This window comes from Colossoma macropomum, unplaced genomic scaffold (assembly GCF_904425465.1).
Source record: "Colossoma macropomum unplaced genomic scaffold, Colossoma_macropomum, whole genome shotgun sequence".
In the NCBI taxonomy this organism is placed as follows: domain Eukaryota; kingdom Metazoa; phylum Chordata; class Actinopteri; order Characiformes; family Serrasalmidae; genus Colossoma; species Colossoma macropomum.
The window spans coordinates 23,525,775-23,538,326 of NW_023494801.1; the positions used below are offsets into that span (position 1 = coordinate 23,525,775).

At 38.8% G+C, this 12,552-nt stretch overlaps 1 protein-coding gene across 2 annotated transcripts in view; it reads right to left on the reverse strand.

The window, feature by feature from the left end:
• The window catches only part of LOC118820993 (arf-GAP with dual PH domain-containing protein 1), a 45,664-nt gene that overhangs the window by 18,072 nt on the left and 15,040 nt on the right, over positions 1 to 12,552 (reverse strand). The window contains exons 2-4 of one of the 2 annotated variants that reach the window (XM_036589377.1): positions 12,107 to 12,237; positions 4,171 to 4,262; positions 187 to 269 (exon numbers count right to left, since the gene is read on the reverse strand). In XM_036589377.1, the coding sequence (XP_036445270.1) occupies positions 187 to 269; positions 4,171 to 4,262; positions 12,107 to 12,237 (306 nt within the window). Of the gene's footprint in view, positions 1 to 186; positions 270 to 581; positions 627 to 4,170; positions 4,263 to 12,106; positions 12,238 to 12,552 lie in introns of those variants that run through there. The other variant, XM_036589378.1, reaches the window with a different exon arrangement.

A 12,552-nucleotide genomic window follows, 5' to 3' on the forward strand; every position in this document is an offset into this window, starting at 1 on the left:
ACAGAGAGAGAAGCCAAACAGAGTGCTACAGTGTGTGTGTGTGAGAGAGAGAGGGAGAGAGAGAGAGAGAGAATAGTCTCTTACCTGCTGAATATGGCTCCTGTCTCTCCACTTAGATAACATAGTGAGAGAGAGAGAGAGAGAGAGAGAGAGAGAGAGAGAATGAGAGAGACAATATTCTCTTACCTGCCGAATACGGCTCCTGTCTCTCCACGTATATGAACTCATTCCTTTCGTATCTGGCTCGAATCCACTGTTCTCGCAGCAGCCTGTGGGGCAAGCCACATATTTTAATTTTCCTTTTTTTTCTGTTTCTGCCTTCATTTCATAATGGCAGACTCTCTGGTGCAGTCTTACTCTTTTTAGGACTTTTATACATGAAAAGATGCTGTATGACTATGGTTGCTATCCCAGGGGCCAGTTTTTTCCGAAAATGTTCAACAAAGAACTCTGTGATTCAACAACTATTGGATATGTTCCCGCTTTACTTTAAAAGCGGCGCTAAAAGATCCGCCTTGCTATCTGTCAAGATCTATTCCTCCCCAATCTCTTGCTGATAATTCACCTCATTAAAATTCTACCTGCTCCTCCTCTCCTGTCCTCCATTCATTCTGCCTTCCCTCTTCTTTGCATGTCAGTGAGATAACTGAACATGCACTCTGCTGTGTGAATAAACAAACAGAAGCGGTCTGTGTGTATGTGCTTGTTAGGGGTTTAGACAGGCAGTGGTTGACCACTTCAGCATAGCATATCTAACAGCATAGCACATTCAACTGTTTGTCTCAGCTATATATACATATTCACACACGAAACCCCCTATTATTTTAGCCGTTTGTGGCTCATGAACCCAACCTCCCACCCTCGCGCTGTGTGTGGCTGGCTCATGTGTTTCTGGGTGTCTTTAAATACAATGCCTCCACGGCCAAACCACAGTGGGACCAGTAAGGAAAATGGAGCACAAAAACCGAGGCAAGGCAAAACTAATAGTTGTCATGACATTATTAATATCTCCACTGCTGTGCTCAAAGACTTCCCACAAGGCCTTCCTCAAAAGAAGTTATGCTAGTCTGAGGCCCTTTTCCTTTAGTCTTTAAACAAATGGCTTTGAAATGTAGGCCTATCATAGTCAAACAAAAGCTGATTATTAATTTCCATACACACAACTGCAATTAACGATACAAGGCTGGTTGTACACTGTGAGACTTTCATGCACTTTTACTTGCTTGAATGCTACATGAAACTGAATTGCACTTGAGCTGCATGATGTAACTGCAACTCATTTGAAACTCTGCTGCAGGACATGCAAGTGTCTCAACTTCGTGGAATAAGTTTAATAAAACAGCTAATCAAAACAGCAATTATGCATCTCGTAATCATGTCAAACAACATACTTTCAAACAACTGATTTCACCACTTCAGTGGACAAGAAAATAAAACAGAAAATGACTTTGACGGTTGAAAGCTAGATACTTGTGCTTCCAGGACATCAAGTACGCTGTAACCATAATTGCTATTTAAACATTCATTTTCCAAGTCGTAATATACATAGATAAAAAAGTCAAATATATAGCAAAGAAGATAGATAGATAGATAGATAGATAGATAGATAGATAGATAGATAGATAGAAAGACTGATATATAGAAAAAAAAATTACAATGACGCCTTGGAAAAACATCCAAAAATTATATAAATGCTGCAAATGTAAATTACACTTCATTGATGACTTTATAGTAAAAACGAAACAGTATTTAAAAAAAATATGAGCGTCTAATTGTCTGTCTTTAATTTAACTTTAATTTTTGATTTTTTAAATAACTGATTTAAATATAAATCAATATTAAAAACTAAAAGCATAAATATGGTGCTATAATTGTAAGTTTCAAGGTAGTACTGAACCTTTCCTATAACTAGAATTTAAGAAAGAGGCTCTGGTGGTAGATCTGTGTAATAGGTGTTGTAAATTTTTGTCCTTGCCCAAAGAAGAGAGTCAGGAGGCCACTGGATACTGGAAGATGGTTTATTGTAGAGCTCTCAAATCCTGGCATAATTTGTCAATTCTTTATATAACACGCTTTACATAATGCAGCTGTCAGTGGTTAATGTCTACATAGGTTGGATTTGTGCTAGTGTAGCTAACAATGAAAGAAAAAACAAATTGCAAGCATCATGTAAATGAGAACATTTCGACTAGCCCCTAGTAAGTTCCAATCTGGGTAAATGTGAATTCCACCAATTTTGTCCATACTGCAGATGTAGCCATTTTATTTACTATACAAACTGCCGGTGAACCAACACAAGTCTTCTTGAGTTTTTATATCTAATGTTGATAATGTTAAAACAGTGGTAAGTCTGAAAATATTATTTTTTTGGTGCACTATTTTGTCTTAGCCTCGCATGTACCTCTCTGCCATGAATACATTTAGGAAAAAATATGTTTTAGGCCAAAACATTCTCTCCTAACTATCATAAAACAATGTTTGGGCTTCAGGCAGTGTGTTTTTAACTACACTCATCATCAAAAAAATAGTTACACCCAAAAGGAAGTGTCGAACTGCAATGCTATTCGAAAGGAAGATAAAGGTTACCAGGAACAATAAATGATTAAAATTTAGACTGATATGGGCAATATTTATTGAGCTACACATGCAGAAGTAGTGTCTCTCAGCATGGCCTCAGGCTGCCATGTTTGCTAACGCAACATGCCAGACATCTCAATAAGGAGTTGTAGAGGCTCCTAATGGTTTCCTGCAATAATCCATCCCACGCAGCTTAAATATTCTCACGCAGTTCCTGCAGATTTTGCAATAGAGGTGGAATGTTCATAGTGCATCCAATAGCATCCCACACACATTTTCAAACGGTGATAGGTCAGGTTAAGTGGCTGGCCATGGCATAGTATCTGTGTCTTCAAGGCAAGCCCTCTAGACGGCAGCAGCAAGTGGAAGAGCGTTATTCTGCTGGAACAGCGCACCGGAGTGTTCAGAAAAGGTAGGGCCACTGGTTGCAGGACCTCATTAACATAACGTTGGGCTGTCGAAGTACCTGTAATGAAGACCAGAGGTGATCTGGCATCGTACGAAATTGCACCCCACAGCATGACACCAGGGCTTCTGGACATGTGACGCGTGACAAACCATTCATCTTGCCGCTGACCACGGTGCCTTCACACATGGATTCGCTGGTCATCTCCACCAAGACAAAAGCAGGACTCGTCACTGAAGATGACCCACTGCCATTCTGAGTCACTCTAGCAATCTAGCATGACACCATTGCAGTCTTTGGCAATGTTGACATGGTGTTAAGGGCAGTCGTCGTAATGGTCTGCATGCATGTAGTCTTGCGTCGTGCAGCCGTTTGCCAATGGTGCTTGCACTAACAGGATGACTCATGGAGGACACCACTGTTCGCTGAATGTCTGCAATTGTGGCTGTTGGGTCACGCTGCACATGTCAGACAATTCGTCGGTTCTCCCTCTCCCTGGTTTGTGTAGGTCTCCCAGAAGGGGTGCCTTCTTCTATCCATTGCCGCTAACACCGTGCTATGGTGATATCCACACAACCGGTATGGCATGCAATATGATGATAAGACCATCCCTATGATGCGACCTCTCTCAAACTTTTCCAACTGCTCAAATTGCTTTCGAACTCTTCTCCAAAGCAGACTATGCTTGCAAAAGATGCTACCAACACAACAGCATGAGCCAGAATGGAAAGCATGCACAACAGGACGACCTTATATAGACGATAAGGCTGTTCTTGCTTACGTCACATGTTGGGCCGAGCGTGAAACCTGAACCATTTGCATGTCTCACAATGTCAAACCCACCCATTTAAGTTTCATTCCTGTCAGTTAATTCCTTCTGGGTGCAACAATTTTTTTTGATGATCAGTGTATTTTGTGTAGTAACGTTCTCTAAGGTAGCTTTAAGAGGCATTAAACACTTAGGACATTAAGTTTCATTCACCACCATCGTGAAGAATTCTGACTAAGTTAAGTTTCTCTAGTCGGAGCATTTCACGTCTTAACGATTTAATAATACAGACATTCACTACAACATTCCTACTTTTACCAAGTTTAGATTTTTGATTGGAGCATTCCTTCAAGAGAATCCAAAAGGGTTAAAGGTCACAAGGCCACTGTACAGAAAGACAGAGGACATTTCTACTCACTGGCAGTCTGTGTGTGTCGGGCAGTAATAGAATGCCGGCACCTTCTGTTCGTACTTGGCTTTGGCAGCGCTGTTGCCGGTGGAGGCCATGAACTAGAGCAAAAAGAGAAAGAGACAGATGGGTATTGTAAAGTATTGTAGCTGAGATGCCATTATCATTACATCTTCACATAGGAAAGAGATCTATAAAGAAAATCTAAAGCAGCTGACCAGATGGCTAAGTGCAGCTTTATATTTAAAGTGAAATCCAGACAAGCCAAAGGAATCCAGTGGGACAGCATGCATAGACAGTGCATACTGTAAATCTCTGTGTGTCTCATGAATACACTGTGAACAGTATATGCAATATGAGGAGCTAATGAGCCACAATCTGCGGAGATCAGGCCTGTATGTCATTGGGAGGCCAAGCCCCCAGGGAGAGCCCTGCTGCTGATGTTCCTCCTCATCCATCCTCTTTATCACCTTCATTACCTTACCACTGTGCCCAAACATCTCCCAAACAGTGATTAAACAGAACAAGCATATATGTACAAAAAACAATGAAGCTGATTATTTAAAAAAATTCCATATCCTGTCTTAGTAATGTTTGTGTTCAAACATCGATCAAAGAAGATTTAAAATTCACTGGTTTCTGTTTTAAATTTGCATTTTACCTACTGTCAACTTTTTTTGGAATTGGGTTTATAGCTCTAAGGAGTGCTTGCTTAAGCAAACTATCATCCCAGTCTACTACTACGATTTTGCTACTGGTTTCCATACTGCTCAAGGCTACTACAGTAACTTTATACCACCTCTGACAGTCATCCAGAACTCATAGCCACATTAGCAACTAGTTTGACCTCTTTTGATATTTTGCCACAGGTGGCAAAAAGACAACTAGAGGTTAATACTGATTTTTAAAAAACTTAAGTACATGCAGAACTACCTAAGACCTTTATTTCTGATTGCAGTATGTACTACATATAGCTAGCTAGAGCTGAAATGATATAATACAATTTGATATGCCGGCAAATAAATAACTCACTTGCCAACTAAATCACCACCGAATCAATATCCAGCATGTGGTTTTCCGAACCAATATCCAGCATGAGGTTATTTAAATATTTTAACTGTGAACCCAATTTATAGATATTTCATAAGTATATATGTTATATTTCATATGCTATGCAACTGAAGTTTGTGAGAAACACTATGCTTACGCTACTCCCTCCCTGCAGTGTAAACCCACACATTTACACTTTGGCACTATACTTATATTCAACACTTCCTCATCCCTATTTTCTGTTTTATTTTAGGCCTCAAAATGGGTTTGGCCAGCAAATCCTCAGACTCCTTGTCATTTCAGTAAACCATTTCAAATCTGTTTCTCCTGTGTAGCAATTTACCTTTTACTTACAACGTAAACCATTTCAAGCAGACCATTTACTTGAAAAAAACACTCTATAATCTCTGTAATGGTCATATCTAGAATGATGCAAGCGGTCATTCAGACAGATAGCAATGCACTATAATAGCAGCTGAAAAGCACCACACCAATGCCCCACATACAGAAGATTGAAGATCTGACTCTTACTGCACACAGGAATTCCATTGCTGTAGTAATAAAAGTCTTAAAAAAAAGGCTACTAACAATACATTCACCTACCACTGTAAATCACTTTAGAGAAAAGCATCTGCTAAACATTTAAATTTAAAAAAGAACAAGAAATGCTAAAGGCAGCATGGCTTCTATTGTGTTGCCTCACAACAAGAGAAGAAATTACCTGTAGGTTTTAAAAAAGCAAGTTGTTCCACATTTTGTTTGTTGCATTGAAGTGTTGGAGTGTTACACTGAACTTGTTTATTTACACCGTGAATATCTTAATATAATATATATTTTAAATAAAGCATAAACGTAAAAGTGAGGCTTGAACTTCAAGTCTCTTGTGTCATTATTTTAATTTATAGTACAGTGCAATTTCCAGTCAAAATATTCATTACGTCCAAGTTATTCATTTTTCAGGAGAGGATGGAATAGAGAAAAAGAAGAGAATTTGCAAATCTGCCAAAGCTGCTGGTGTTTTCAGAACAATAGACTGGCCACCCGAGAGCCAAGACCTCAGCATTACTGAACGTGTTCAGGATTACCTGAATAGTGAGAAGCACAATATACAGCCGACTTTTAAGACTAAACCTTCAAAGCAAGTCTACTGAAAAAAAATGGAAGCTGTAAATAAAGGCAAAGAGTTAACAGAAAAATATCACATTATATTTAGTTTAGCTGTGTAATTTGCTATTAATTTTTTAAAAAGAACTGAATAACTTGTACTTAATGCCCATTTTGACTATACATCAAAGAAATGAAAGGTGGTCTCTAACTTTTGCACAGTTCTGTATATCTTAATGAAACAAGAACAGCCCAGTTAGATCAGAGCAATCAGTTGAGATCAGTGAGAGCTACAGTACTGACCGAAGCTAGCTGTGCTTCGTTTACCCCTCTGCAGCCATGCTGCAAGCCAGAAAAGGTAAATAAGCTCTCGAAATACCTCACTGTTGACGGTGTTTATTAGCATCAGGTTTTGTTTAGTCATTTTGCAAGTTCTCGTTGCAGTCACCAAAGAGATTGCTGGTTGTGCGTTGTCACACCTGGCAACACAGCTGGGTGCTGTTTTTTTTAAATTGATGGACACGTGGTGGAAAGACGGACACTGCCATCTTTCTTTGTGAAAGGCTCCTATGCATAACTCTTTTTCGATGTTTCATGTCTCACTGCTTCACTGCACTGCAATACGAACAATTAGACTAAATCACCAATGTATCAACGTTTAATTAATCGTTAACAACCCTAATCAAAATGCAACTGAAAAAAACAAGACAAAACAATCAGATAAAGGATCTGAGGCTGACAGACACATGTTGCAGGTACTTGTTTCTTACATAATTGTAAAGCAACAGTAATAAAATTGAAGACACTGTGTCTCCAGACTCCAGTGTATATTCAGACAAAACGTTCTTCTCCTACCACCTGTTCAACTGGAAAATAAGTTGTAGGGGTCTACAAATTCTAGTAAGCATTTAGCCACAACTGCAGTTTTCTCTGGCTAATATAACCTCATTAATTACAAGCATAAAGAAAATGCACATTCCACAGTCATTGGTTGACCCAAATAATGAGACAACAGCACCACACATCAACCTTTTTAATAAACCACAGCAACAACTAACTTCCTCTGCTGCTCTCTCCTCACCCACAGACCCCTGTCACTGCACTAGGAAATGCTCCACTGCAGCACACTCTCCTAAGCCCTTTACTTCACATTCAGATGAATCCTTCTACCTTGCATTTAATAGGCTGCTGGCATCAGCACTGATAGCTTGCCTTAACACCACACAGAAAAACTACATACTCAGCCTGTCTGTGGCCCCTTTGTCCATCTCTCTCTCTCACACACACATAAAAACATAGATATATAGTATTAGTTGCTGCCTCATCCATCCCACAGCCATATTGAGACTGATGACTTGCTTGATTGCCTCGAGCGGCTTGGCAGGGGAAGGATTCGTGTGCCTAGCCAGAGAGGCCTGAGCCAAGGCTGCAGCAGGAGCTGGAGCAGTAAAGAAAAACGTAGAGATGGCATCAATTTCATTTCCAGTAGCAGTATTGGGCCGATACCAGGATGTTATATCATAGACAAAAAAAGAACAAAACCATGTGATTCTATTACAGACCTAGGCTGAAATAGTACAGAATTACCATTAGGTAAATAAGGCCACATGACAATAACAGACACATGCTACCTAACTTTATAATTAGATCAATGAGAAGCTACAATACCTCTTATGTGTATACATTTTCAGTGCATTAAAATAAAATTGATTTTATGCATTTATGCCTCTCAAAGTCTGAAAAACATAAGGTGGGATGACTGTCCAACCATGTACACAAATTAAGAAACTATATGAAATTCTAAATGACGCTTGCAATCACAATAATTATTAACCTTTTAGCATGTTTTACAATATTATCAAGACATTATATTATATTATACAGGGAGATTCACTCGAAAGAGGCCCCGAATATTCTGTTGTAACTCCTGTTAGGATGAAGCAACCTGAACCAAAAAAAAATATGCTACGTACCTTGACGTATGTGTAATCAATTACATTTTCAGACGGCCTCCGCCACGAGATGGGATCAATGATCCCATCGTTTCAAGTTTCTGCATCATCTTCTGAATAACACTCTTTGAGGATACGTCACAGACACCATATTTCTTCCTAAATTCACTCTCACATCGCTTAAACGAATTGGTGACCCAATAGGTTCGCACCATGAAGACGTGCTGCTCAATACTGGACACCACCATCCTGATAATAAGTCGAGTGACTGAGTGAAGGGGTATGGGGGTCTGCACCCGGAAGTTGCAAACGAAGGTTAAACGTTGAGACAGCTGTCCGGCGCCTACCTCATCGCTCCGATGCAGGGGCATCCCAGCTTGGTCGAAGCTCCATATACTGAGAAGCTCATTGCACGTTGTTTCGTTCAGATTGCTTCGTCCTAGAGAGAGTTATTACAGAATATTCGGGGCCTCTTTCAAGTGAATCTCCCTGTATTATAGCATTATAAAAAAACTCCCTTTTTAAAATACATTTTAATGTAAAAAATTGGACACCAACCAGCACCAGTTGAGGGCACCTCCTTGTATTTACACTCTTTGTCCATTTACCATATAGGAGCACTTTGCAGTTCAACAATTACAGACTGTAGTCCATCTGTTTCTCTGCATAATTTTTACTCTGTTCTCTGAGTGTTCAGGACACTCAGAGGACCACCACAGAACAGGTAATATTTGGGTGGTGGATCATTCTCAGCACTGCAGTTACACTGACATGGCAGTAATGTGTTAGTGTGTGTTGCACTGGTATAAGTGGATCAGACACAGCCGTGGTGCTGGAGTTTTTAAAATTTTTATTAGACACACCTAATGTGTTGGGTCACCTTGAAGATGTAAAGTTATAGATGATAGCTCATCTGTTGCTGCACAGTTTGTGTTGTTCATCCTTCACCAGTAATCACAAGGCGCTGCCCACAGGACACTGCCACTACTGGCTGGATATTTTGGGGTGGTGGACTGTTCTCAGTCCAGCGGTGACAGTGAGGTTTTTAAAAACTCCAGCAGCACTGCTGTGTCTTAGCTGTGCAACACACACTAACACACAACCACCACCACATCAGTGTCGCTGCAGTGCTGAGAATGATCCACCACCCAAATAAAATCTTTAAACTCACAACATGTTCAAAATTAGGGCATTCAGATTCAGATAAAACATTAGGGCATTCAGATTCAGATAAAACATTCAGATTCACTATAAAACATTCGTCCATATATTTTGATTTCATGAAATGTCACATGGCACAACCAACAATAAACCACGTTTATTCTGATGTGCTTTTAGAAAAAGTAGACAGGTACTTCATCATGAAAGAAGACTCTAAGCAATGTCGATGGTACAATGATAAGGCCTGTAGCCATTTCAAAAGATTTTGAGATAGATAGGATAGACAGGTCAGAGAAAATCTCGTTAAATATGTTTTTTTTTTCTAACTTCATTTTTAAGAAAAAAGTTCAGAAAAATGGTATATTCTTCAAACAACTTATGAAGCACTTAAATTTATCAATTTATCATGGATACTACCTCAGCTTCTCTTGCCCATCCTTGTCTTTTGCTTTCTGCTGTCACCCCACATTTACTGTATTTTCCAAGAAGAATTTTTTTCCTGTTGGCTATTTCTTCCACGATTTACTTCCATTAATATTTACCTCTAGTCCTTGTTCGCTAAAATTTTCTGAACGCTTCGTTTGATGTTTTTTCCCCATTTTGCTGTCCTTTTGCTGAGTGGATTAAACAAAATAACGGAAATAATGGTTAAAATTATTCAAAATATATCCTGTGTGGTTTATGGTGAGCTGTAAAATGTAATATAGCGTAGATAAGAAAACAATAAAGACTTTCTTATGAAAATCTTAAGGAAATAATTAAGATTATAGAGAATATTTGAGAACGTCTTAAGTTTGTTTTTTTTTGGGAATTGCATTTAAAAATATTCTTATGAACTTCTTAGTGTCTGTCTAAAGTTTTTTATTAAGAAAGCTTTTGTGAGTCCGGCCCCAGGTTCCCAAGTCGGGTTGTAGTAAGGTGGCGTGACCCCAGGAAAACAATGAAAATGTATCATGACTGAAATACTGTTTATTTATTTGAAAAAAGTATTACCTTTCAAGGACTTCAAGGACAAAGGTTTTTACAAGTGTCCAAATACAAAGACTAGTTTATACACATTTCAGTAGTTGTAAATTTAATTAGTTGCATAACAACTTAAATTAAATTTTCTCTTGAGATAACCTTAGGAAATACTTATGGGTAAAGTGTGTTGCACAAAAAAAAATCTTGGATAGGGTATCCTTAGGAGAAATAGGCATTAATTCCTACATTTTCCATTAACAATCAAATTTCCTTTAAGTTATTCCTCAAGTGTTGCATAAAGTTCCTTAACTGTCATCTCCCTAAATATAACTGAAGGTAAGGAAAAAGCTCCCTTAAGATTATTGGCCAACACAAGACGGTGAAGATACAGCTGTGTTTTTGAAGTGTTTGAAGAGGAGAATGTACCTGAGAAAGTTCTTCATGATAGAGAGAATCCTAAGTGATAATACCTATTTGACCATTGTTAAATGTATAAAGCTAATGAGTTGAACGCGGCCTCAACCTTGACCATACCATTAGCCGATAAATTATGGTCTCTGATACATTTCCATGACTCCTTCTATCAAAACTGCATACACATTTTAGTGAATGCAAAGCTACAAACTTAAAGAAATAACATCTTTAAGATAAGTTAAATGTACAGGAAATAGATAGATAAATAAATTAACACACATTTACACCTACATTAATAATGCATGCTCAGACTGAGTGTTGTGAGTTCTGATAGCCTACCTAGCTTTCACAGCAGCAGCCAAATGATGTCAAGGATTTTTTTTTGTCAAGGAATTTTTTTTTCAGAAAAAATGTTGTTAGCAGCCACGCAGTAATGCAACATATAAATTTGTTAAAAGAGAGATTTTATTTTAATCTGTGAGATAAACTTTACTCTGCTCTGCTCCAAACATAAAGAGACAGATAAACTTTGTGGTTGAACCTAAAACCCACCTCTTTTGTCAGGAAAGGGACTGACTGACATGCAAAATGGCTGACCATAAATGATTCTGCATGACATAAAGAGGCAAGCAAATGCAGAACCAGTCAAAATGTTAAAAAATACATCTGTGTATCGATATATTATGCTGACTGTTTTAAAAATGTCCATGAAACATGTTCACATCCTCTTAGCTGCTAATCATAAGTTTCGTTAATGAGAGAATGCTGTCATGGATATAATGGAACTTAACTATGGCAAAACCTCAATCACTGTAGTAAACCCCTCAGCACTTTCCCTCAGCTAAGAGAAACGTCTAAGGGATTTTATGCAACACCCTTAACAAATTCCCTTTAGTAAGAGAAGACCATCCCTAAAGTTTTATACTTAAGGGAAACAACACTATAAGGCAAAATCTCCTTACATCTACTGTAAGGACAGGCACATGCCATGGACAGGCACAGCCACCACATTCTACCTCTGTGGCTCTCAAAGTCCCTCATCCTTTTTCAAAGATATTCCTTTCCAAAAACTTACTTTTTTCTGTACTTTTTTCCATGGCTACAGAAATAATGAAAAGAAAGAATGAGAATGAAAATGTTACAGCTGTCATCATACCCAAGGAATTCAACCTCCTTTCATCCACCTGAGTGCCTCCCTCTCTGCACCTCCTCTTGACATTTTAAAAGAGGGCTTACTGGAGAGTGACATCGCTCACCTAGCCTTTGTTGAAAAAGCGAACAAAGAAAGCTCAGCCACTCACTTCGACCTCAGAGTTCTCCCAGGGGTCGAGGAAGATGGACTTGACCCGGCTGATCTGAGGGATGTTGCGGTGGATGCCTGAGCAGCTCTGACACACAAAGACGCCCAAGGTGAAGGACGCCCACTCCGGGCCTGTGAGACACAGAGCATGAGTCTGAGTAGAATTCATAATTACACATGGATAAACAAAGGTGGAGGTGAACCTGTCTGAGTTCTTAAAGTCATTAAAGTTTTGGGTAAGAGCTGGTAAAAATGGTCATTGTACAAACAAGAGGTGTTTTGAAATACAGATGAGATATGTGTGTTTATACACTGAGTTGTTTGTTAGGTATTCTTAACATTTATAAAAATAAAGATGCTGAAATGGACTGTTGAAAACATGTTCTCAACAAAAACAACAAAACATTCTTTACTGCTTAACCTTTTGATCCTTCATTCTAAACGTTA